Raw genomic sequence first — 27652 nt, forward strand, 5'->3', positions numbered from 1 at the left:
TTCTGCACCTTTTCCTTCCGTTTTTCAATCTGTTCCTTTTGTTGATGGTTTACCCTCTCATTGTAATAATTCTGATAGGTCTACAACCCATCCTTAAACATCTGACATACCATCCTTATTTGGTTCCTCCATTTCATCATCACATCCTTCTTCCACTCCTCATCCTATTACCTCTCCTATAGCCACCAGGAAGTCCTCTAGACTCCATAAATTGCCTGATCACCTGAAGGATTATGTATGCTCCCTTCCAAACTTAAAACCTCCTGTTTCCACTGATTCTCCTGTGTCTCTTAGTGCTTTGTTCTCCAACCATCATCATGTGTCTCTTACCTCATTATTCCTAGACAATCAGCAACTTATGCAAAATGTTTGTAATGATAATGAGCCTTCTTCTTATGAAGAAGCAGCCTTGCACCCTGCCTGGCAAAAGGCTATGTCTTTAGAGTTTGGGGCCTTGCATGCAAATAACACTTGGGACCTGGTTCTTTTGCCTTCTAGTAAGAAAGCAATAGGGTATAGATGGGTCTACAAGGTTAAACACAGGGCTGATGGGAGCATAGAGAGGTTCAAGGCCGCCTTAGTTGTAAAGGGTTACACCCAGCAGGCTGGGATTGACTATACAAAAACCTATTCCCATGTTGTAAAAATCACTACGGTTAGAGCACTTATAGCCACTGCAGTTAAGAAACACTGGGACATCTTCCATCTTGATGTAAACAATGCTTTCCTCCATGGTGATTTGGAGGAAGAGGTATATATGCAGTTACCACCTGGTTTAGTAGTGAACACACCTGGAGTTGTTTGCAAGTTAAGAAAATCTCTATATGGCCTGAAACATGCTAGTAGACAGTGGCATTCAAAATTGGCCACTGCTCTTTATTCCAAGGGTTATGTTCATTCCTTGTATGATTATTCTCTCTTCTACAAGAAATCAACTTCTTCCACAATTTTTGTTGTTGTATATATTGATGATGTCATTATTACTGGGACCAGTTCTACAGAGATCACTAAGTAGAAAACCTTTTTATATGACCAGTTTAAGATTAAGGATCTAGGCATGCTTCATTACTTTCTTGGTTTAGAGGTCCTCTACAAAGAAGATGGGGTTATCATCTCCCAGAGAAAATTTGAACTGGATCTCTTAAAGGAGTTTGACTGCATCCATTGCACTAGTCTTACTTCTCCTCTTGATCCTAATGTCAAACTGAGAGCTAAAGAGGGAGCTGTTCTTTCAGATCCTACATACTACAGAAAACTAATAGGTAAGCTTAAATTCCTCACTAACACAAGATTGGATATTGCCTTTGGTGTCCAAAATTTGAGCCAATTTATGCAGGATCCTAGAGAACCCCACCTACAGGCTGCATTCCACTTGCTTAGGTACCTTAAGGGTGATCCTACACTTGGAATCTTTTTGTCCAATGATCTTGATTGCACCATTGATGGGTCTACAAGGTTAAACACAGGGCTGATGGGAGCATAGAGAGGTTCAAGGCCGCCTTAGTTGTAAAGGGTTACACCCAGCAGGCTGGGATTGACTACACAAAAACCTATTCCCATGTTGTAAAAATCACTACGGTTAGAGCACTTATAGCCACTGCAGTTAAGAAACACTGGGACATCTTCCATCTTGATGTAAACAATGCTTTCCTCCATGGTGATTTGGAGGAAGAGGTATATATGCAGTTACCACCTGGTTTAGTAGTGAACACACCTGGAGTTGTTTGCAAGTTAAGAAAATCTCTATATGGCCTGAAACAGGCTAGTAGACAGTGGCATTCAAAATTGGCCACTGCTCTTTATTCCAAGGGTTATGTTCATTCCTTGTATGATTATTCTCTCTTCTACAAGAAATCAACTTCTTCCACAATTTTTGTTGTTGTATATATTGATGATGTCATTATTACTGGGACCAGTTCTACAGAGATCACTAAGTAGAAAACCTTTTTATATGACCAGTTTAAGATTAAGGATCTAGGCATGCTTCATTACTTTCTTGGTTTAGAGGTCCTCTACAAAGAAGATGGGGTTATCATCTCCCAGAGAAAATTTGAACTGGATCTCTTAAAGGAGTTTGACTGCATCCATTGCACTAGTCTTACTTCTCCTCTTGATCCTAATGTCAAACTGAGAGCTAAAGAGGGAGCTGTTCTTTCAGATCCTACATACTACAGAAAACTAATAGGCAAGCTTAAATTCCTCACTAACACAAGATTGGATATTGCCTTTGGTGTCCAAAATTTGAGCCAATTTATGCAGGATCCTAGAGAACCCCACCTACAGGCTGCATTCCACTTGCTTAGGTACCTTAAGGGTGATCCTACACTTGGAATCTTTTTGTCCAATGATCTTGATTGCACCATTGATGGGTCTACAAGGTTAAACACAGGGCTGATGGGAGCATAGAGAGGTTCAAGGCCGCCTTAGTTGTAAAGGGTTACACCCAGCAGGCTGGGATTGACTACACAAAAACCTATTCCCATGTTGTAAAAATCACTACGGTTAGAGCACTTATAGCCACTGCAGTTAAGAAACACTGGGACATCTTCCATCTTGATGTAAACAATGCTTTCCTCCATGGTGATTTGGAGGAAGAGGTATATATGCAGTTACCACCTGGTTTAGTAGTGAACACACCTGGAGTTGTTTGCAAGTTAAGAAAATCTCTATATGGCCTGAAACAGGCTAGTAGACAGTGGCATTCAAAATTGGCCACTGCTCTTTATTCCAAGGGTTATGTTCATTCCTTGTATGATTATTCTCTCTTCTACAAGAAATCAACTTCTTCCACAATTTTTGTTGTTGTATATATTGATGATGTCATTATTACTGGGACCAGTTCTACAGAGATCACTAAGTAGAAAACCTTTTTATATGACCAGTTTAAGATTAAGGATCTAGGCATGCTTCATTACTTTCTTGGTTTAGAGGTCCTCTACAAAGAAGATGGGGTTATCATCTCCCAGAGAAAATTTGAACTGGATCTCTTAAAGGAGTTTGACTGCATCCATTGCACTAGTCTTACTTCTCCTCTTGATCCTAATGTCAAACTGAGAGCTAAAGAGGGAGCTGTTCTTTCAGATCCTACATACTACAGAAAACTAATAGGCAAGCTTAAATTCCTCACTAACACAAGATTGGATATTGCCTTTGGTGTCCAAAATTTGAGCCAATTTATGCAGGATCCTAGAGAACCCCACCTACAGGCTGCATTCCACTTGCTTAGGTACCTTAAGGGTGATCCTACACTTGGAATCTTTTTGTCCAATGATCTTGATTGCACCATTAAAGGGTATTGTGACTCTGACTGGGCTGCCTGCCCAGATTCTAGGAGGTCAGTCAGTGGTTACTTGGTGTTGCTAGGTACTAGTCCTATCAGTTGGAAGTCTAAGAAGCAGGAAACCATTTTTCTTTTCTCAGCTGAAGCTGAATATAAGTCTCTTAGAAAGGTGATTGGGGAGTTGACATGGTTATGCAGATTGTTTGAGGAGCTGACTATTCCCTTTCATACACCTGTAACTGTGTATTGTGACAGCCAATCAGCTTTACACATTGCTAGGAACCCTGTGTTCCATGAGCGGACCAAACATATCAAGGTTGACTGTCATTTTATGAGGGATAAACTTCAAGAAGGTCTCATCTCCTTGCATCACATTGGCACACGTAACCAGCTGGTAAACATTCTCACCAAGGCTCTCACTGGCATCAAACATTCCACTGTGTTGAGCAAGTTGGCTATGAAGACCTCACTTCCAATTTGAAGGGGGGTATTGAGCTATGTATATTTATATGTTTTCAGTTCACTTACTGTTAGCCTAGCTATCAATTAGTTGGCAATTGGTTAGTTTGTTACATGTATTAAGTGGAGGACCCACGTGTGTATATATGTACTCACCTACTGAACTAATAAGCTTGCACAGTTCATTTCTAAGTTGACTTCTCTGAGGCTCTTCTCTCTCTCGAAGCTTATGAGTTCCACCATGGGAGCTCAAGCTTGAGTTCGAGGTTTTCTGTGCTTTCTTCCACTTAACAAATGTCACTCAATTAATGAAAATTATATTAAAAAATCACCTTTTCTTTAATTTGTAAACCAACCAAAAAAGCGAACCCGTTGAAGTTTAGGGCACTTTGGACTAAAGAGAACCCATCTAAGGTAAACAAATTTCCCAATTTGAGCCAGACTTTACCCTATAATGGAACTTTATAACTCTTTTAGTGGATCGATCCGTACCAATTCAAACTTATCGTACCAATAAGCTACAAATATCAATTAGTTAAAAACAAAACTCCTATGACAGACGATAAACTAATGGTTAGACAATAAACAACTAATCTATTCTCCACGTGGATACGAGCTTGACCTTCATCTTTCATCATCTATTGAATCAGTCCTATTAATTGATTCCACTATCTTACTAATCTTCATGTGAGTTTTAGAATCTATAATCTTTTTGTGCCAAGAATAACATAGAGTTGGCTATCTGAACTTTTATTTTGTTAGTGAAAATTCAATTCACCACCTTATAATGAGGATGTTGAGATGGATGTACGGGTACACTAGGATAGATAAGATTAAGAATGATATTATTCGGGAGAAGGTGCACGTGGCTCCATTGATGACAAGATGCGGGAAGCGAGACTTAGATGGTTTGGACATATTCAAAGGAGAAGCCTAGATGCTCCGGTACGGAGGTGTGAATGGCTGGTTGTGGAGGGCACGAGAAGAGGTAGAGGGCGGCCTAAGAAGTATTGGGGAGAGGTGATCAGACAGGATATGGCGAGGCTCTAGATTTCCGAGGACATGACACTTGATAGGAAGATGTGGAGGTCGAGTATTAGAGTTGTAGGTTAGGATGTAGTTGAGTCTCGACTTACATCATACCATTGTGGGACTAGCCAAGTAGAGTTTTTGTCTAAGATAGCTAGTGACAATATTGTGTTTTACTACTTCGCTTTTCAGTGCATGTCCTATTTACTAGCTATCGCTTTTGCTTTGCATCTTTCTTCTATATTTTTTGGTGTTCCTATTTTTCCTATGATTATTGTGCTGATACTAATATTGTCTTCTTTTATCCTTTTGTCTTTTTATTTTCTTGAGCCGAGGGTCTTTCAGAAATATCCTATCTACTCCTTTGGGGTAGGGGTAAGGTTTGCGTACACACTATCCTCCCCAGACCCCGTTAATAAAATTTTACTGGATTGTTGTTGTTGTTGTTTGTATTACGTTCCCGTTCCCCTTCCCCTTGCATATATAATTTAAAGAAAAATCAAAGAATAAAAATTAGATAGGGTTGTACCGTTATCTATGTATAAAGATTGTCCAGGATGCACCCAAAAAAAATATATGATTATCCACGAAAATGAAACACTCTCCGCTATCCTTTCTTCTATCGTTAGTCTATTAGGGCTACATCTCCCTATCAATAATTTCGAATAAATCTCAACTAAAGCACTCCGATCCAGTAAATCAAGAAAGATGCTGAATAATTTTCAAAATATGTTCCACTAACGATCACAGTACACTATATAACTATCAGAGTGTGGCAAACGAGAATGAATAACACATAAAAAACTTCAAGATCTCTCTATTGGAATATTTAATAACCATCCATTCTTGATCGACAGAAGTAATTGTAACATGCAAAAATACCATAAAACATGACTTTTTTTAAAAATCAAAGGTCATACTTTTTGACATAAAACAGCGCCTTTCATGAGGCAAAGGCTACGATTTACAAAAAGTGTCATGACTTTTTTAGTAACCAAAGGCCGCGCTTGTAGTACCTTTCTGCGAAAATGCTTTTCATGTCCTACAACTGTACTTTTGAAGCGCAACCTTTGATAAGTAAGTTTTGATCTAATCAAAAAACCTAGATCGTTTTAGGTACTGTATTAGCAATCAAATATTTTTATATTATTACATATTTAATATATTTTTTAATATAAATACAGAGTTTAAATAAAAATTACTAATTTCGTCCGAACTCGTACCTGCTGACTGATTTCGTCCGAACTCGTACCTACCGCACTCTTCCGCTCCTACTTATTGGCTATGGTTTTTGAACATAGATCTTAAAGCAACACTTTAAAAAATGGCTTTTTTATTGTAATAAATCGAAGCAGAATAAGTTTTAATTAAACATAATTAAGTAATAAATCTTGCATAAAAATACATTGACAGTAGTTCTATTATTAAAAGGCAAAGTGGACTTTAATGTCACCCCATATCAATAATATATATTATTATTATTATTTTATTAGGTTAATAAGAGCATATAACTCCATTCTGTAGTCTTACCATTAAAATAAAGGTCACATGCTGCTTTGGACTTTTAAAAAATAACTCTGTTAAAGCAGAAAACAAAACAAGACAAACCCAGAAATTCAGAATTTCTATTCCCTCTGAACCCTTTTTGTCTGCCACATTCACATGAGAAGATTAAATATGAACTTGACATTTTTGCATAGCACATGGGTAGTATGGGGGCTTAATTAATTTAAACTAGAGCACAAAAAATTTAAAAAAAAATTATACGCTTTATAAGAGTTCAGCTTTATAAGTGCTGAACAAAATCTGTAAGTAAAATACATAAAAAAATAAAGCATATTGATAGAGGAAAATATGGCAAGAATGATTATTTTACTATGGAAATGAAAATTCATAGGACAAGGATCGCTTGACAAAACTATTTACACTCGATAGCCGTAAAAATATATAAAATTTATATTTTTTTGAATATAACATACAGAAATATATATATATATATATACAAAAAATATATATATATATATATATATATATATATATATATATATATATATATATATATATATATATATATATTGACTATTATTTTGAGATATACAGTATTATTTTCCTAAATTTCTAACTAAAATATTGATTATATTAAAATTTTAACGATGTATATATACAGAGAATATTATCAATATATCTGTCAACACCGACCATCTTTATGCTGTACAACCACTACAATTTGCTACTCCATTACTCAGACAAGGTGGGGATCACACCATCAACTAATCCAACTAAAGCCCAAAACTGTGGCCTATTTCAGTACGAACATATAATGTTTTTCCATAATTTAAAATTTTTTGTATAAAAGATTTGACATTATTCTTATTATATGTTCATGTACATCCCTTCTTGAATATCAAAACCAGTTCTAAAAAATGTAAAAGAAAATTTGAAAGATCTTTAAATCAACCACGATTACATTTATGGTCCATATTTTGTTCTTATGGTCTCAGAAGGGTGATCAAAGAAAGGTAGCTTACTTGTCTCGTGCATCGATGACGACTTATATAGTGGTCGGCCGTTCTATCAAAATATTTTCTTGGCCGAAGAGTCCCTTTTTTACTTATAAGAACACAATTCTTGGCTTTTGTTTTGAACATTAACACAAAGGAGCTCTCCAAGGAATGCCTTTCCTTTTGTGCAAATTCTTCTTTGGTTTCAAAGCTGCACTGCACCATGTTTGAATTACCTCTGAGGATTCAGTCAAGGAGATGCAAGATTCATTCTCATTTGTATAACAACTTTCCTTTGATGACAAATGATCAAATTTCGTAATTTGGGTGGAGCAGACAATCTTCCGTTCTTTGCATATATCTGCATCTATGGATACCTAAAATAGATTTTCATAAATTCAATCATTCACAACCAAATATTAAGGGACATTTGATCATAAAAAAATTATCTAGTGACGTTTTATGATATTTGGGCAAAATTGTAACTTTTTCGTTATACAAAATAATTTAGTGAATATGGTGCAATAAGGTAGAAGGGGAGCCTTGGAACAACAGTTGTCTCCGTGTGACATATACGTGACGGGTTCGAGCCGTGTTATCAGCTACTGATGCTTGTATCAGGGTAGGCTACCTACATTACACTCTCTCTTAGGGTGCCGCCCTTTCCCGGATCTGCGTGAACGCATGATGGTTTGTGCACCGCCTCTTTCGTTTTAGTGCAATAACTTAAAAATTGTGTGACCATCCATGATATCGTCCCCAAAATTGACGAAAACCAAAACATTAAAAATAAGGTAAGTTAAGATAATTACTTTGCAAGCGATGGAGCAAAATCGATTTGGCAAATCTTGGAGGTGCCTTCCACAAGCTTCACAAGCTACGACACTGCCCTTTAGCTTTGAAGTTTTGCTATCCTTAGATTGAGGTCGTGGATTTAGGTGTATAGCTTTTTCACCATTAATTTTGTAAGTCTGCAAATCAATAATTTTAATATAGTTAGGTAATAATATATACCACTGTAATTAATGAAAGACATATAATTCCACCAAACAATGTATTTGAGTATCAAGTTTCATAAGGTACTAAATTACCGTATAAAATTCCGTACTAATTAATACTACATTGTTTGGTTACTTTTTTATTAATATCTACCTAAGTTATGAGAAAATTTTCTATATTGTTTTATGAGGAAAGACATAAAATAAGAATACAAATATTAAAATACATGGCTAAAACAAAGAGGCAAAAATGCCCTCACTATTCAGATTTATTTCTTAATTTTCATGAAAATATCCAATAAGAAATATTACCTACCCTACAATTTTCACATTACAAATCACCACATTACAATTGGTGTGTTATTATTTCATGCATAACTTACTTCGAACCGATGACCCCTAACAATATACATCAAACATAAAGTATTTATGTTTGGAATTTAAGTTATATACAATTACACTGTCAATAAACTTTTAACATGTGATAGCATTGTGTCAGTAAGTTAATATAATGTTCTATTATAGAGATTTAGTTATAATTACCTTAAAATTTAAGTTTTATTCACTGACAATATAAAAAATATTTAAACATCATCATATTACTAATTAGGTAATTTAAAATTAAAATTTACCAATATGGTAAAAAAATTCTTTAGTATATACTATAACTTATATCCATTACCCTATAAGACATTCAAGTAGAGAGGAGTTGTTCATGAGTATCATGACATTGGTAAAAGGAACGATATGCATCAATTGACTAATTCATTCAACAAAATTACAAATAAATTTAATTACCATTTACAAGATGAAGCAAATAAAAATTAACTGACCTGAATTGCAGAACAATTAAGATGTTTCTGAATCTCTTGGAGTCTGATAACATCATGATATACATATTTGCAGATTTGAAGCCATTCATGAAAGCAATGAACTGAAGAATTCACACAGTGCTTGCAAAAGCATAGATTACAATCAATACAAAACATATTCTTCTCATTTCTTCTAACTTCTTTGTGAACATCACAAGACTCAAAAAACTTGCTATTAAGCAAATTCTTGATCCACTCTGGTGTCCTCTTTTTCACTTGAATTTTACACCCCACCTTCACCAAAAAACGGAAACATTAATAAATACTCCTTAGAAATTCATACGTAGGAATTCAACTGAATCCATCATTTTTGATACGAAATATAGATATATATTAAAAATATCACAAAATATTATACTTTAAAGCCATAATTTCAAAAGTATATTAAGATAAATGATAAGACTTTAATCGCTGAACTTATTAAATTTAAGTTTTGAATATGAGAGAACGATTTAGAATCTAAAAATTATAAATAATACTATCAAATACAAATACATAAGAATATGAAATTAATTGATATGCTAACCATTGTTGTGATGTAAAAATGGATGAGTAATTGAATCAAACAAGAGAAGAAGGAGATTAGAGTAGTGAGAAAGAGCATAAAATAGAAATGGAAAAATAGAGGTTTCTTTATACTATAAAAAGCTATACTTATTGTTGATAATTATGGGAAGGTGACCTAAGACGAGCGGGAAGGTGAAGCATTATGGGCCGTCAGATCTTTTATGTGGGGCCCATGTGAGGCGAGGCCTTCACTGTTGGATTTTCCCGCCAATTTCGGCACTTTGCTTTCGGCTGATATGGAGGCGGCGGCGTTGTCTTGTGGAAAATATGGGTCTTTCTACCTTTTTTTGATTTGGCTAATTATATGGAAATTTTGTATTCCAGACAGTTCAAAGAAAATTAAATTTTAGGGATTAAATATTTAGCAGATTTTTTAGTAAACTTATAAGTTGATAAAACTAGATTATTATTTCATCTAATTTATGTGATTTTTTTCCTTGCTTGCCTGTCCATATATTTATATATTTAAAACTAATTGAACTTTAAATTTTACGCTTAGTGGGATAATTTATAGTTACATAAATTTTTATAACTTGTTTTACACGTTTCAATTTTTTTTTAAAACTCTATATCCAGTTAAACACTATCACATTGGGATAAAGGGACTAATATTTTATCAACACATTTGGTACGTAAAAACACATTTATAAATCAAAATCAATCAAACGTAACAAAGACATCGCATCTAGTTTTGTAAACAACTTGTAGACATAACAGTAATTTAAGCAAAAAATGTTTATCACCAGTTTTTGTCAAACACATTCAATGTTTATTATTTATTATTAGCTTAATTACTTTCATTTAAATACATTACGTATTTGTAAAATTAATTTTAAGCTTTCAACACTTAAAAGATATTTTTCAGCACTCGGTACTTATCGCTTATCAGTTTAATCCCGTAAGCCAAAAAGTTTGTTGTTTAAGAAACTAAAGCATAAGAACGTTATGACAAATGCCAATTTTTGATTTAAAAAAACAATTTCGTAATATCTTAATATTTACCTTTTCATTATTTGAGTTTAATTTGTATGCACTTAACAAGTTGTGTTACACGACTTTACTGTTTTTTCTTGAAACAGAAAAGAATATTTCACTTGTAAACTTAATTGTAATTAGCTTAGTAATTAGCTGGTGAGTTGTAGATGGTATTATTGCACATGAGATGAAGTGATACTTAACTACTAGCCGGATTTAATAATATTCCCTCCGGTCTACTTTAATTGATATTTTGATCGTTTTCACACATATTAAGAAATTTACCCTTTAGCATTAATTAATAATAAAATTGATCAGATTAACCTTAATTTGTGAAGGTTTGTAAAATCAGAAAATGATGTAGGGAATTTTCTCTTTGTATTTTTTCATTCAGCTGAAGCTGTATATATACAAGTATATCTGTGTAAAAATAAAAAAACAGAAATGAGATTCCTATACACTTATCTAATTGCTATTGGATATCTAATAACTAATTATTATTCTTTACAAGGTGTGTCACATGCCTCACACATGTGGGCTTATTCTAGAATCCAAAGTTGTTATACAATTGTATTTCTTGATTAATCTGGACGGTTAGGATTTAATTGATCAAATTTATGATCAACAGTTGAGATGAGTCCATGGCTTGAGTTCTTTTGTGCAAATATATTATTTTGATTCCTAGAGAATTCCGAAGCCTTTGTTCTTGTCGGAAACCCTAGAGACTTTACCTTTTCGTCTTCTTCATTGCGAGCTTCATCATTTAGCTGACTCAAATCATATGGCAAATCATAAGGCTTCTTCTCTTCATCCCCTCTCAAGTTGGAGGGTGATGAAATTATCCCTAACTTGTGTAGAATAGAGTGGTGCGATGGCCGAGAAAGGGATTTAGTAAAAAGATCAGTAAGCTGAGATGAAGAAGGAATAAAGGAAAGGAAGGAACAAAGAAAGCCCCTTACTGCTTAAAAAATAGAGAGTAATCGTTCAGAGAAGAACAATATCCCTTAAAGCTTAGTGTTCAAGCTAGCCTAGCATACCATTGTCTTGAGGCCTGCTTTAAACCATAAAGAGATTTTCTGAGGAGACAAACATGATCAGGTGAAGGAGGTGTTAGACCAGCTGGGAACCTCATATAAACTTCCTCTTGGAGGTCCCCATATAAAAGTGCATTACTAACATCTAATTAATAAATAGGCCAGTCCCTTTTAGTAGTTACTGCCAATAAACACCCGATGGTAGTCATTTTAACTATTGGAGAAAATGTCTCAGTGTAGTTGGTGCCTTCTCTTTGAATATTCCCCCGACAACTAGTCTAGCTTTCAATCTTTCTATGTTTCCATCAGATCTGTGCTTTACTTTGTATACCCATTTACAAGGTAAAGCTTTCTTTCCAACTGGTAGTAGAACTACATCCCAGGTGTTATTAGCTTCCAATGCCTCAATCTCTAAAGACATGGCCTTCTTTCACTGAGATATATATTGTTGCAGACATAATCTTTAAGATAACTAGGCTGGAAAGTGACTCTGGTAGATTTTCTAAGTGGTGAAAGTGAAGTACTAGGCATATTAGGAGATGGTGGAAAATGTGAGAAATGGAGTGTGGAAGGTAAGTGAGTGATGTGTGATAAAGGTGAGTGAGTAATGAAAGGTGAAAGTGATTGAGTAGGTCTTGGCGAGGAAGGAGTTGTAGGATTAGGTGGTGCAGAAGGTGATGATATAGGAAATAAGTAGTCTGAGGGTGAAGAAATGGGAAAAATGGAATCAGGAATGGTGTTGATTGTAGCAAAGGGATATCTATCTTCATAGAAATGCACATCCCTGGATACAATGGCCTTCTTTGTATCCAATTCTAGCACTTTGTACCCTTTCTACCCCAAGGGATATCCTAGAAATGCACAGGCCTTTGCTCTAGGATCAAATTTGATTCTTCCATTGGATAGGGTAGAAACATAACAAAGGCATCCAAAGTTTCTGAGAAATTTATAAGAAGGTGACTGATGGAACAAAATAGAATAAGGTGTTTTCCCATGAAGAACCTTAGAGGGTAGCCTGTTAATTAAATAAGTGGCAGTTAATAAACATTCTCCCCAATAAAGAACAAGAACTTTAGATTGAAAGAGCAAGGCTCTAGCTATTTCTAAAAGATGCTTGTGTTTCCTTTCAACAACTCCATTTTGTTGAGGAGTTGATACACAGGAAGTTTGATGGAGTATCCCTTGAAAACTAAGGAAAGCTGCCTCCTGGGAACCTTTTCCAAGCTCAAATGCATTATCCGTTCTCAAATTTTGAACCTTAACCCCAAGCTGCCGTTCAACCATAGTGAAAAAGTTCTTCAAAATCGAGAATGCATTACTCTTGGTACTTAGGAGAAATGTCCAAGTACCCCTGCTGTAATCATCTACCACGGTGAGAAAAAATTTAAAACCATTATAAGTAGGCACTTTGTAGGGCCCCCAAACATCAACATGAATTAATTCAAATACCCTTTTAGATTTGATTTGACTCAAAGGAAAAGGCAATCTAGTTTGCTTAGCTTTAGGGCAGACATCACAAAAACATTATGAATTAGGAGGAAAAGAGATAAAACTGAATTGTTTCATTGATGAAAAAGGCAAATGCCCTAATCTGTTGTGCCACAATATTACATTTGCACTTGCAGAAAAAGGAAAAGAAACTGAAATAGACTTGACATCATTTGATTCAGAAACTGAAGCTACATTGTTTTGTGAACTATCCCTAATAGTATTAGGCTCCAACAGATATAGTCCTCCTTTTGCTTCACCAAAACTTTAGGCCTCTTCATTAAAGGGGCCTGCAAAAGACATTGATTAGAGGTAAGTGTAATTATAGAGTGAAACTGTATACAAAACCTATTGACTGATAAAAGATCATATCTAAAACTAGGCACATGGAGAACATTGTTTAAAATAAAATCAGGGGAAATAGAAACTCTTCCTGTATGAGTGACAATTAATCTAAAAGAATTAGGAAGGTTGATATATAGAGGAACAGGAAGAGGAGATAGAGATAAAAAAATATTTAATCAAAACACATATGTTGTGATGCCACTGAGTCAATGATCCAAGTAGTAGTGTTAAAGACTGAAAAAAAAGATCCAGTATATTTGATAATAGTACCGCTATAGCTAGTGGTGTTCATGGTTCGGTTTGGGTCGGTTTTTCCCTAAAAAGAAACCAAACCAAGTAAGTCAGTTTTTTAAATATTGGAACCAAACCAAACCAATTAAGTCGGTTTTTTATCGATTCGGTTTTTGTCGTTTTTTCGATTTTTTCGGTTATTTATCGGGTTTTTCTTAAATATGAGACATACACTACCAAACGCATATTTCGGCGACTATATTTTCAATGTAACGCTATCAAACCAATTGCTCTTTGAGAAGTCTATCATTTACCAAGATATATTGATGATAATTGACTCAAATAGTGATGAATAATTTAAGTACTCAGTTAAAAATTGATTATTTTTAACATGAAATAATTTCTTGTACTTAAAAAAAGAAAACTATCAATCAAACTAGAAGGCATAGAATTAGATTATTATAATAGCAAAGAACTAGACTAAAAATACAAATGACTAATATGTACCATAAAATTTTAGAAACTTTATATAAAAATATACATATATATAGGTGTGATAATAAATTTAAATAGTTTCTTTTATAGTCGGTTTAGTTCGGTTTTTTTCGGTTATTTTTTTATTAAAACCAAAACCAAACCAAATTTGATTGGTTTTTAAAATTTAAAACCAAACCAAACCTAAAAAGTATTGATTTTTTTGGTCGGTTTGGTTTAGTTTTCGGTTTGGTTCGATTTTTCAGGGTTTTATGAACACCCTTAGCTACAGCATTGGCATTGATCTCTGAACTAGTACTTGTTGTTTCTGTGACTTTATCCTATTTGATCAACTGAACCAAATGTGAGAATTGCTCCGTAGAGAGATGTTGGTTCAGACCTTCATTGTATCCACTGTTTGCATCATCTACATGTTCTCTTGTGAAAACCCCCATTGCTTCTAGCTTGAAACTGATTTCCTTTACCATTAGTGAACTCAAAATCCTCAGAAAAATCTATGATTATGTAACAATCATTGACTGAGTGTCCCACCTTTTTGCAGTAGGTGCATGAAGCATTAGGATTGAACTTGTTCTTCTTTCCTCTGAAAGTAGTGTTCCTTTGTGTTGAATTTGTTCCCTTCTTGATGTTGTTGTTGGGTTTTTGAAACTGTCCATAGTTCCTTGGTCCTTGCTTGTTATTGTTTCTCTGTTGATAAGTATTCTGACCAGTTAGGTTTGCTTGATTTCCTACCATGAAGGATGAGGATTCAGAGGATATGAGAGGATTAGCATAGATTTCCCTCTGATTCTCATCCTGCAACACAAGGGAATAAACATGATTGATATTGGGCAGAGGGTTCATCATCAAGATGTTTTCCTTTGCCTGTCCATAGATATCATTTAACCCCATGAGAAATTGGATGAGCCTTTCATCCTCCAGTGATTTTTTCAATTTCTGTTTTCCCCCCCACACACAAGTGCACAAACATTTAACATCATAATTAAGTGAGTTTAACTCATCCCACAAACGCTTGAGTTTTGTGAAATAACTTGCTATATCATTAGTGCCTTGAACTAATCCTGATAGTTCCTTACGCAGATGGTATATTTAGCACAATTTGACTGACCAAACATATGTTCAAGGCTGGTCCAGAGATCCTTGGCAGATTTGGAGTAAATTACACTATCACCAATGTCCTTGGATAGTGAGTTTAATAACCATGAGGTAACCATATCATTACACCTACTCCATGGCTGAAAATCTTTGAAGGCGATGACAGGAGGAGGACAGGATCCATTAATGAATCCTAAATTATTCTTTGCTGAAAGAGCTATGAGGACATATCTCTTCCATCATTGAAAACCTCTCCCATTGAAGGCTGTGTTGACAAGAGCCATGCCTGGTCCATCCGAAGAGTAAAGAAAGTAGGGATGGTTTGGGTCGAACGTGACTGCATTTCCAGCTACAGCCTGAATGACAGATGTATCAGAAGTTTCTGTATCCGGCACGATGAAGAGAAAGAGTCATAGAAGATTTAGATGATTCTATAGTGAATTGAGCTTCAATGCTCTGATACCATGAAGGTTTGTAAAATCAGAAAATGATGTAGGGAATTTTCTCTGTGTATTTTGTCATTCAGCTGAAGCTGTATATATACAAGTATATCTGTGTAAAAAATTAAAAAACAGAAATGAGATTCCTATACACTTGTCTAATTGCTATTGGATATCTAATAACTAACTATTATTCTTTACAAGGTGTGTCACATGCCTCACACATATGGGCTTATTCTAGAATCCAAAGTTGTTATACAGTTGTATTTCTTGATTAATCTGGACGGCTGGGATTTAATTGATCAAACTTATGATCAACGGTTGAGATGAGTCCATGGCTTGAGTTCTTTTGTGCAAATATATTATTTTTATTCCTAGAGAATTTCGAAGCCTTTGTTCTTGTCGAAAACCCTAGAGACTTTACCTTTTCGTCTTCTTCATTGCGAGCTTCATCATTTAGCTGACTCAAATTATATGGCAAATCATAGGGCTTCTTCTCTTCAATTTGTCCATTAGAAATATAATTAATAATCCTAGACTCTTTACTCCATCTTTGAAAAAAAGAAGTTAATTCCTTCTTTATATCGAAAAAATCAAATATTATGGACTACAAAAAAAAATGTAAAAAATTAATTAAAGTGGATCAGAGAGAGTAGTTATTAGGCAAACTGATTAGCATTTCAATTAAACTAATTACTATTACGTTTTTAAGAGAAATACATGCTTCAAATGTCTCGTTTACTCAACTTACATTAATAGTTCTGGAAAAAAATATTTTAAAAATATTGGCGGATATTAGGGTAATAATATGATCAGAATAAATTTATGATTTTTTCCCCAAATCCAAATGAGAATGTTTGTAGCATGCTCAATTCTCGCCGTGCAAATAGAAAAATTCATTTGGTAGTGAATTTGAAAAAGAAATTAGAAATCCAGCGAAGCAAATCTTGGTAAATGATGATTTTACCCAAGTAAAAGGAGAACGATCCTTAGCAATTTTCATGATTAATATTTGGCATGATTTTCTTGATTGATTTTGATGGGAAGTTGGCCCATTTATCTTTCTATATAAGGTTTTTCTTCTTTTGCCTTTTCTTGTTAATTAAGGTGGGGAATCTTGGTTACAGAAAGGGCCGAAATTTTCATCAATTGCTTTTTCGAGTAACTATCGTTTTACGCCTTTAATGATTTCAAAAAATCGTTCATATGACACAAACTTATCTACTATGCTAAATAAAAACATATTGTTTTTGTCTATAATTTTACTCTGGTTGTTATTAAAATTATAGAGGTTTGAATGAGCAGTTGGATTTCGGTTCATGACTTCTATAAACGAGAAAATACTTGCAATAGATACTTATGCACTCAAAAATGAGGAATAACGTAATGATCAATGAAATACTTTGGAGAATTGAAAATAATTTCGAATAGGACATAATTTCGAATTGTTGTTGCATCCATGAATAGCAGTATATGCAAGTACTTTAATGGAGACAGTAAATTAGCAGCGGATACATACAATTATATTATTGAAGAATTAATCTAAATAGCTGTTAAATTATTTAAATTAAAAATAATTTATAATCTATCTATCTATCTATCTATCGATCTATCTGTAACGATCCAATCGGTCGTTTTGAGCTTTAGCGCGTCGTTTGGTGGTTTGATGCCTTGTGTAATGACCCGACCGGTCATTTTGAGAGTTATATCCCCGTTTCCCCCATTTCTGCTTCTTTTTGTGTTCTTCAGCTATATTATGATATGTCGGGTTAATTGGTTCGGGTTCGGAGTGGTTTCAGAGTGAATTGAGACACTTAGTCTCTTATTTAGAACCTTAAGTTGGAAAAGTCAATCGGATGTTGACTTATGTGTAAACGATCTCGGATTTAAATTTTGATAGTTCTGTTAGCCCCGTTAGGTGATTTTGGACTTAGGAGCGCGTTCGGAATGTGATTTGGAGGTCCGTAGTGGAATTAGGCTTAAATTGGCGAAAGTTAAAAATTTGGCGATTTCGGTCGGCAGTGAAATATTTGATATCGGGGTCGGAATGGATTTTCGGAAGTTGGAGTAGGTTCGTGGTGTCATTTGTGACGTGTGTGTAAAATTTGAGGTCATTAGGACGTGGTTTGGTTGGTTTCGGCATCGGTTGTCGAATTTGGAAGTTTAGAAGTTCTTAGGTTTGAATCCGAGGGTAATTTAGTGTTTTGATATTGTTTTAAGTGATTCGAAGGCTCGACTAAGTTCGTATGTTGATATATGACTTGTTGGTATGATTGGTTGAGGTCCTGAGGGGCTCGGGGTGATTTGGGATGCTCAACGGAAGGAAGTTTTGGACTTAGGCTTGGCAGAATTTTTTTTCCTGGTGTTCTGGTGTTTTCGCACCTGCGGTGGGAGGCCCGCAGGTGCAGCCCCGCATAAGCGCTTAGGAAGTCGCAGATGCCGGCAAGGCTGGGTTGGATTGGAATCACAGATGCGGAAGAGAGGAGTTTGGCTGTTTCCGCATAAGCGGAGGGAAATGCGCAGGTGCGTGTCCGCAGGTGCGGGGCCATTGCGTTAAGTGAGTTTCCACAAAAGCGGAGTTCCCAACCGCAGAAGCGGCTCCGCAAGTGCGGATATTGGACCGCAGATGCGATTTTGCTGGGCAGGAAGTATAAAAAGAGGACTTCGAGAATTTTTCTCATTTTCACCATTTGGAACACGAACTTTGGATCTTTTGGAAGGAAATTCGAGGGTTATCACTGAGGTAAGTTCCTTGAGCCTAATTATCCTTAACTATGGTATTTTTTCGTTGATTTCTCACCTAATTAGTAGTTTTTTTTAAAGTGAAATTGGGGGTTAGGGCTTGGGATTTTGGAGAGTGTAATTTGAGGATTTGAGGGACCAAATGATGTCGTATTTTGATGAATTTTGTATGGTTAGACTCGTGAGTGAATGGGCTTTCGGGTTTTGTGACTTTTGTCGGATTTCGAGACGTGGGCTTGGAGGTCGGATTTGAGTCGATTTCGGGTTTTGAGTCTAATTTAATAGTTTTCTTGTAGAATTAATTCCTTTAGCATATGTTAATGGTATTGTACTATTTGTGGCTAGATTCGGGACGCTCGGAGGCCGATTCGAGAGGCAAGGGTATTGCGAAGTAGAGATTTGCTCGGATTGAGGTAAGTAACGGTTGTAAATCTAGTCCTCAGGGTATGAAACCCCTGATTTTTGTGTCATGTGACTATTTGGAGGCGATGCACATGCTAGGTGACGGGCATGTGGTCGTGCACCATTGGGGATTTGTGACTTGGTCCGCCCTGTAGCAACTGTAAAGTTGAACAACTTGTTGTAGCTATATGCTCTTTATGTGCTTTAGAAAGATTTACTGTAAATCATGCTAGATACCATGTTTAGGCCTTATGTCAGTATTGTTTGGACCCTTAGAGGTCGTTTCTTGCTGTCCTCTCACTGCTTTAGTTGATATCCCGTACTCAGTCATGTTCATGCATTCTTACATCATAGCTCAGTCTATGTTATTCTACTTGTTGCATCATGTTAATTTTGTTTGGGCTGATTTCTTTGATTTCTGAGAGCCCGAGAGACTGGAGAGGTTTATGACTGAGTGAGGCTGAGGGCCTGTTTGTGAGGTATTGTACCTTAGCACGTGAGTTGTCCGTGCGGATTCTGATATGATATTATAGCACGTGAGTTGTCCGTGCAGTACGCGAGTTGTCCGTGCAGATTATAGCGCTTGGGCTGTAAGAACCCTTCCGGAGTCTGAACACCCCCAGTGAGCGTAAGTACCTACTGAGTGCGAGTGCCGAGTGACGAGTGCCGAGTGTTGAGCGATTGTGAGGCATGAGTGATTGTGATGCTTGAGTGACTGTTTATGGTTATGGTAGCGGCTTTTGATATTCCTGTAGCTGATCATTGGAGTTAGCAAGGTAGCTGCCCGGCGATCACAACCTTGTTTTCTTCTTCTTTATCTTCCCATTAGTTGTATTTTGGATTTTTCCCAGACCGTGTTAGTCTTGTTGTTGTCAGACCAGTTTTTAGTAGTTGCTCATGACTCAGTGACACCCCAATGTTTGGAGCTTTTCATTCCGCATTTCTATTTTTGAGTTCAACCCTTGTTTCTTTTATGAAATTCTGCTATACAAGACTCCTTTTGGCATATCTTTGAATGAATTATTGTAGTATTGTGGGAGTCGGCTGGCCTAGTACCATCGATAGGCGCCATCACGACAGGTTTGAGTTTAGGGCCGTGACAAGTTGGTATCAGAGCCTAGGTTACATAGGTCTCACGAGTCATGATCGGGTTTAGTAGAGTCTTGCGGATCGGTATGGAGACGTCTGTACTTATCTTCGAGAGGCTGCAGAACCTTTAGGAAATCTCACATTTATGAAATCTTGTCGTGCGAATCTGTTGATTCCGGTAACTAAACTTCTGTTGTTTCATTCTCTCACAGATGGTGAGGACTCGTACTACCGGTCAGGATGGATAGCCACCAGTACCACCAGCCGGGACCGTGGGAGGTCGAGGTCGCGGTAGAGGCCGTGGTAGGGGCAGAGGTGCAACCCGCACAACAGCTGGGGCAGTACCTGCAGACCCACCAGTTGCCCCAAATCAGGATCAGATTCCAGTTATTGATGCACCAACTCAAGCACCACCTGTGCCTATTGTGATTCCAGGCCTCCAGGAGGCCCTAGCTCAGATTCTGGCAGTGTGTATCGGCCTTGCTCAGACGGTCTCTATCTCGACGGCTGTAACCACTTCTCAGGCCGGGGGAGGCACTCAGACTCCAGCCGCTCGCACACCCGAGCAAGTTGTTCAGGGACTCCAGACACCGGGGGCACCACCAGCCCAGCCGGTTACAGATGTTCAGGACTATGTGGTTCCTGCTATGCCTGAGGATGATCAGTGTAGGTTGGAGAGGTTTGGGAAACTCCAGCCTCCACCTTTCAGTGACACATAGAGAGAGGATGCCCAGGACCTCTTGGACAGGTGTTAAAGGATATTCCGTACAACTGGTATTCTGGAGACTTGTGGGTCTCATTCACTACTTTTTAGTTTTCTGGGGCTGCACTCAGATGGTGGGAGACTTACGAGAGGCGTAGGCCTATTGGCGCAGCACCCCTTACTTGGCAGCAGTTCTCTATGGTCTTTTTGGAGAAGTTCGTGCCTCAGTCCTGCAGAGAGGAGCTACGCATACAGTTTGAGCAGCTTCGTTAGGGTGATATGTCTGTGACGTAGTATGAGATGCGATTCTCGGAGCTAGCCCGTCATGCTATCTGGTTGGTTCCCACATACAGGGAGAGGATCATGAGGTTTATAGATGGTCTCACTTTTCAGCTACGGTTGCTTATGGCCAGAGAAAGGGTGTCTGGTGCTACTTTTGATGAGGTTGTCGACATTGCTCGGTAGATTGAGATGGTTCACGGTCAGGAGAGGATTGTGAGGGAGGACAAGAGTCCTCTAGGACATGGAGGATTCAGCGGTGCTCCTTCTGGGGGTCAGTTCCAACACGGTAGAGGTCGTCATTTCAGACAGGCTCAGTCAGCTCGGCCATTTCACCGTGGTGCGTCATCTGGCCATGGTTCTCACAGTTCTCATTAGGGACACTCATTACTCAGTGCCCTTCCGGCCCAGAGTTCATCCCGTGCTCCATCAGTTCAAGGCTCCTCTATGTCAGGTTCTTCTACCAGTTATCTCGGTGCTCGGGGCTCCCTTCAGTCCCTGCCACCAGCACCAGGGAGTTGTTTTGAGTGTAGGGAGTTTGGGCATATATGGAGGCAGTGTCCTCATCGTCATGGAGTTCTATCCTAGTAGAGGAGTCAACCTTCGACTTCAGCACCAGTTACTTCACCACCCGCCCAGTTAGCTCGGGGTGAAGGTCAGTCAGCTAGGGGTCGCCCTAGAGGGGGAGGCTGATCAGAGGGTGGCCAGGCCCGTTTCTATGCCCTCCCTGCCAGACCAGATGCTATTGCTTCAGATGCTGTGATTACAGGTATTGTCTCAGTTTGTCACAGAGATGCCTCTGTATTATTTGACCATGGTTCCACTTATTCATATGTTTTCTCGTATTTCGCTCATTTTCTAGATATGCCACCTGAGTCTCTAGTCTCGTCTATTCATGTATCTAATCAGGTAGGCGATACTATTATTGTGGACCGCGTGTATCGGTCACGTGTGGTGTCTATTAGGGGTCTGGAGACTCGAGTGGACCTTTTGCTGCTCAATATGTTTGACTTTGATGTGATATTGGGTATGGATTGGTTATCTCCATGTCATGCTATTCTAGATTGTCACGCTAAGACCATGACGTTGGCGATGCCGGGATTTTCGAGGGTTGAGTGGAGCGGTTCTATAGATTATGTACCTAGTAGGGTAATTTCATATTTGAAGGCTCAGCATATGGTTGAGAAGGGTTGCCTATCTTATTTGGCGTTTGTGAGGGGTGTTAGTGCAGAGACTCCTGCCATTGATTCTGTTCTGGTGGTACATGATTTTCCGAATGTGTTTCCTGCAGACCTGCCGGGCATGATGCATGACAGGGATATTGACTTTGGTATTGATTTGGTGCCGGGCACTCAGCCCATTTCTATTCCACCGTATCGTATGGCACCAACGGAGTTGAAGAGGTTGAAGGAACAACTTCAGGAACTCTTTGATAAGGGGTTTATTCGGCCTAGTGTGTCACCTTGGGGTGCACCGGTTCTATTTGTAAAGAAGAAGGATGGTTACATGAGGATGTGCATTGATTACAGGCAGTTGAACAAGGTCACAGTCAAGAACAAGTATCCTTTGCCTCGTATTGATGATTTATTTGACCAGCTTCAGGGAGCGAGGGTGTTCTCCAAGATTGATTTGAGTTCCGGGTATCATCAGCTGAAGATTCGGGATTCAGATATTCTTAAGACAACTTTCAGGACCCGATATGGACATTATGAGTTCTTAGTGATGCCTTTTGGGCTGACCAATGCCCCAATAACGTTCATGCATTTGATGAATAGTGTATTCCATCCCTATTTTGACTCATTCATTATTGTATTCATTGATGATATCCTGGTGTACTCTCGTAGCCAGAAGGAGTATGCTTAGCATTTGAGGATTGTATTGCAGAGATTGAGGGAGGAAAAACTTTATGCAAAGTTCTCCAAGTGTGAGTTTTGGCTCGGTTCAGTAGCATTCTTGGGGCTCATGTTGTCCAGTGAATTCAGGTGGATCCGAAGAAGATAAAGGTGGTGTAGAGTTGGCCTAGACCGTCCTTAACCACCAAGATTAGGAGCTTTCTTGGTTTGGCGGGTTATTACCGTTGCTTTGTGGAGGTATTTTCATCTATTGCATCGCCCTTGACCAAATTGACCCAATAGGGTGCTCCATTCAGGTGGTCGGATGAGTGTGAGGAGAGCTTTCAGAAGCTCAAGACTTCTTTTACCATAGCTCCAGTGTTAGTTCTGCCATCAGCTTCAGGTTCTTACACCGTGTGTTGTGATGCCTCGAGGATAGGCATTGGATGTGTTCTGATGCATGAGGGTAGGGTGATTGCCTATGCCTTGCGCAAGTTGAATACCCATGAGAAGAACTATCCTATCCATGATCTTGAGTTAGCAGCCATTGTTCACGCCTTGAAGATTTGGCATCATTATTTATATGGGGTTCATTGTGAGATCTATACTGATCACCAGAGTTTGCAGCATTTGTTTAAGAAGAAGGATCTTAATTCGCTTCAACAGAGATGGTTAGAGCTTCTTAAGGACTATGATATCATTATTTTGTACCATCCGTGGAAGGCCAATGTGGTGGCCGATGCTTTGAGTCGTCGGGCAGAGATTTTGGGGAGTTTAGCATATCTCCCAGCAGCAGAGAGACCCTTGGCATTGGATGTTCAGGCCTTAGAGGGCCAGCTTATCAGATTGGATATTTCGGAGCCGAGTCGGGTATTGGCTTGTGTGGTCTCTAGGTCTTGTCTTTATGACCGTATCAGGGAGTATGATGACCCCCACCTGCTCGTTCTTCAGGATAGGGTTCAGCGAGGTGATGCTAGGGATGTGACCATTGGTGATGATGGCGTGTTGAGGATGCAGGGTTGGATATGTTTGCCTGATGTAGATGGGCTCAGGGAGTTGATTCTTGAGAAGGCCCACATCTCATGGTATTCCATCCATCCGGGTGCTGCAAAGATGTACTAGGATTTGAGGCAACACTATTGGTGGAGGCGAATGAAGAAGGATAAAGTTGGGTTTGTGGCTCGGTGTCTCAACTGTCAGCAAGTTAAGTATGAGCATTAGAGACCTGGTGGCTTGCTTCAGAGGTTAGAGATCCCAAAGTGGAAGTGGGAGCGAATCACCATGAACTTCGTAGTTGGGCTCCCACAGACTTCGAGGAAGTTCGATGCTATTTGGGTGATTATGGATCGACTGACCAAGTCCGCGCACTTCATTCCAGTTGGTACTACTTACTCTTCAGAGCGATTGGCGGAGATTTACATCCGAGAGATTGTTCGCCTGCATGGTGTCCCAGTTTCCATCATTTCAGATAGGGGCACTCAGTTTACATCACAGTTTTGGAGGGCCGTGCAGCGAGAGTTGGGTACTCAGGTTGAGTTGAGCATAACTTTTCACCCTCAGACGGACGAGTAGTCCGAGCGCACTATTCAGATATTGGAGGACATGTTGCGCGCTTGTGTCATTGACTTTGGGGTTTCATGGGATCAGTTTCTGCCGCTCGTGGAGTTTGCATATAATAACAGTTATCAGTCAAGCATTCATATGGCTCCGTACTAGGCTTTATATGACAGGAGGTGTAGATCTCCAGTAGGATGGTTTGAGTCGGGTGAGGCTAGGCTCTTGGGTATAGACTTGGTCCAGGATGCATTAGATAAGGTGAAATTGATTCAGGAGCGGCTTCGCACGGCGCAGTCAAGGCAGAAGAGCTACGCGGACAGGAAGGTCCATGATGTGTCTTTTATGGTTGGGGAGAAGGCTTTGCTAAAGGTATCACCCATGAAGGGTGTCATGAGGTTTGGGAAGAGGGGCGAGTTGAGCCCCCGGTTCATTGGGCCTTTTGAGGTGCTTCAGAGGATTGAAGAGGTGGCTTACAAGCTTGCCTTGCCACCCAGCTTGTTGAGTGTGCATCCAGTGTTTCATGTTTCTATGCTCCGGAAGTATATTGGAGATCTGTCCCATGTTCTGGATTTCAGCACGGTTCAGTTGGATGGTGATATGACTTATGATGCGGAGCCGGTGACCATTTTTGATCGGCAGGTTCGGAAGTTGAGGTCAAATGATATAGCTTCTGTGAAGGTGCAGTAGAGAGGTCAGCCTGTGGAGGAGGCCACCTGGGAGACCGAGCGGGAGATGCGGAGCAGATATCCACACCTATTTGAGACTTCAGGTATGTTTCTAGACCCGTTCAAGGACGAACATTTGTTTAAGAGGGGGAGGATATAACGACCCGACCGGTCGTTTCGAGAGTTATAACCCCGTTTTCCCATAGGTGCGGCCCCGCAGAAGCACTTAGGAAATCACAGATGCGGGCAAGGCTGGGTTGGATTGGAATCGCAGGTACGAGAAGGGGGACGCATCTGCGAGCCTGCAGATGCGAGGCTGAGACGTAGATGCAGAAGAGAGGAGTTTGGCTGTTTCCGCATAAGCGGAGGGAAATGCGCAGGTGCGAGACCTGGGACGTAGGTGCGGGGCCAGTACGTTAAGTGAGTTTCCGCAGATGTGGAGTTCCCAACGCAGAAGTGGCTCCGCAGGTGCGTATATTGGACCGCAAGTGTGGTTGTGCTGGGCAGAAAGTATAAAAAGAGGACTTCGAGAATTTTCCTCATTTTCACCATTTGGAACACGGACTTTGGATCTTTTGTAGTGATATTTGGAAGGAAATTCGAGAGTTATCACTGAGGTAAGTTCCTTGAGCCTAATTATCCTTAGCTATGGTGTTTTTCCGTTGATTTCTCACCTAATTAGTAGTTGTTTTAAAAGTGAAATTGGGGGTTAGGGCTTGGGATTTTGGAGAGTGTAATTTGAGGATTTCAGGGACCAAATGATGTCAGATTTTGATGATTTTTGTTTGGTTAGACTCGTGAGTGAATGAGATTTCAGGTTTTGTGACTTTTGTCAGATTTTGAGATGGGGGCCCGGGAGTCGGATTTGAGTCGATTTCGGGTTTTGAGTCTAATTTAGTAGTTTTCTTATGGAATTGATTCCTTTAGCATATATTAATGGTATTGTACTGCTTGTGGCTAGATTCGGGACGCTCAGAGGCTGATTCGAGAGGCAAGGGCATTGCAGAGTTGAGATTTGCTCGAATTGAGGTAAGTAACAGTTTTAAATCTAGTCCTGAGGGTATGAAACCCTAGATTTTTGTATCATGTGACTATTTGGAGGTGACGCACATGCTAGGTGATGGGCGTGTGGGCGTGCACCATTGGAGATTTGTGACTTGGTCCCTCCCGTAGCAATTGTAAAGTTGAACAACCTGTTGTAGCTATATGCTCTTTATGTGCTTTAGAAAGATTTACTATAAATCATTATAGAGACCATGTCTAGGCCTTATGTCAGTATTGTTTGGACCCTTAGAGGTCGTTTCTTGCTGTCCTCTCACTGCTTTAGTCGATATCCCGTACTCAGTCATGTTCATGCATTCTTACATCATAACTCAGTCTCTGTTATTCTACTTGTTGCATCATGTTAATTTTGTTTGGGCTGATTTCCTTGATTTCTGAGAACCCGAGAGACTGGAGAGGTTTATGACTGAGTGAGGCTGATGGCATGTTTGTGAGGTATTGTACCTTAGCACGTGAGTTGTCCATGCGGATTCTGATATGATATTATAGCACGTGATTTGTCCGTGCAGATTATAGCGCTTGGGCTGTAGGAACCCCTCCGGAGTCTGAACACCCCCCAGTGAGCGTAGGTACCTACTGAGTGCGAGTGCCGAGTGCTGAGAGATTATGAGGCATGGGTGATTGTGAGGCGTGACTGTGAGGTTGGAGTGATTGGGAGGACTGAGTGATGTTAGCCCGAGGGGCAGTACATGATTTTATCATCCATGCTCATAGTTGCTTTGAGTCCTTATTTGAGAACTGCTGAAAGATATTTCTGATTGTCTTACTTGAACTTGATTTAAACAAGCTGATTTGACTTAAACCCTGGTTGCATAGCATGCCGCACTTTACTAAATTCTTGTGATATGAATGGTACTTGCATTTAGCTCGTCACCACTTCTCAGCCTTTATTTATTTCTGTTGCTTACCGATTTGTTGTACTCATGTTACTCCCTGCACCTTATGTGCAGATCCAGGTATTTTTGGTCACGGTAGCTGCTGTTGATATTCCTGTAGCTGATCATTGGAGTTAGCAAAGTAGCTGCCCGGCGATCGCAGCCTTGTTTTCTTCTTCTTTATTTTCCCATTAGTTGTATTTTGAATTTTTCCCAAACTATGTTAGTCTTGTTGTTGTCGGACCAGTTGTTAGTAGTTGCTCATGACTCAGTGACACCCCGATGTTTGGGGCTTTTCATTCCGCATTTCTATTTTTGAGTTCAACCCTTGTTTCTTTTATGAAATTTTGCTATACAAGATGCATTTTGGCATATCTTTGAATGAATTGTTGTAGTATTGTGGGAGTCGGCTGGCCTAGTACCATCGATAGGCGCCATCACGACAGGTTTGAGTTTAGGGTCGTGACACCTTGAGTAGCTTCACTTTAGGTATTATGACTTGTACGCGTGGTCGAAATTTAATTTCGGAGTTGATTTGGAAAGAAAATTCTAATTTTGGAAGCCTTAAGTTGGAGGAATTTACTTAAGTGTGATTTTTGAGTAAACGGCCTCGGAATCGGGATTTGAAAGTTCCAAC

The 27652-nt window shown here is 38.8% G+C and overlaps 1 protein-coding gene across 1 annotated transcript; it reads right to left on the reverse strand.

Annotated features, from left to right (window-relative positions):
• Window positions 1-6954: 6954 nt before the first annotated feature.
• Window positions 6955-9796, reverse strand: LOC107819976 (protein RGF1 INDUCIBLE TRANSCRIPTION FACTOR 1-like). The gene is made up of 4 exons (XM_016646171.2): window positions 9666-9796; window positions 9101-9373; window positions 8082-8240; window positions 6955-7646 (listed from the first exon to the last, which is right to left on the reverse strand). The coding sequence occupies exons 1-4, from the start codon at window positions 9741-9743 to the stop codon at window positions 7416-7418; spliced, it is 741 nt and encodes a 246-aa protein (XP_016501657.1). The 5' UTR covers window positions 9744-9796; the 3' UTR covers window positions 6955-7415.
• Window positions 9797-27652: the final 17856 nt, after the last annotated feature.

Source organism: Nicotiana tabacum, chromosome 12 (assembly GCF_000715075.1).
Source record: "Nicotiana tabacum cultivar K326 chromosome 12, ASM71507v2, whole genome shotgun sequence".
Classification (NCBI taxonomy): domain Eukaryota; kingdom Viridiplantae; phylum Streptophyta; class Magnoliopsida; order Solanales; family Solanaceae; genus Nicotiana; species Nicotiana tabacum.

Bases quoted from the DNA above. Each gene is read 5' to 3' on its own strand.
- LOC107819976 (XM_016646171.2), bottom strand. From the start codon at position 9,743: ATGCTCTTTCTCACTACTCTAATCTCCTTCTTCTCTTGTTTGATTCAA. The intron at 9,374-9,665 runs GTTAGCATATCA...TTTTTGGTGAAG, and splicing joins ATTTTTACATCACAACAATG to GTGGGGTGTAAAATTCAAGT. The intron at 8,241-9,100 runs GTCAGTTAATTT...ATTGATTTGCAG, and splicing joins TTAATTGTTCTGCAATTCAG to ACTTACAAAATTAATGGTGA.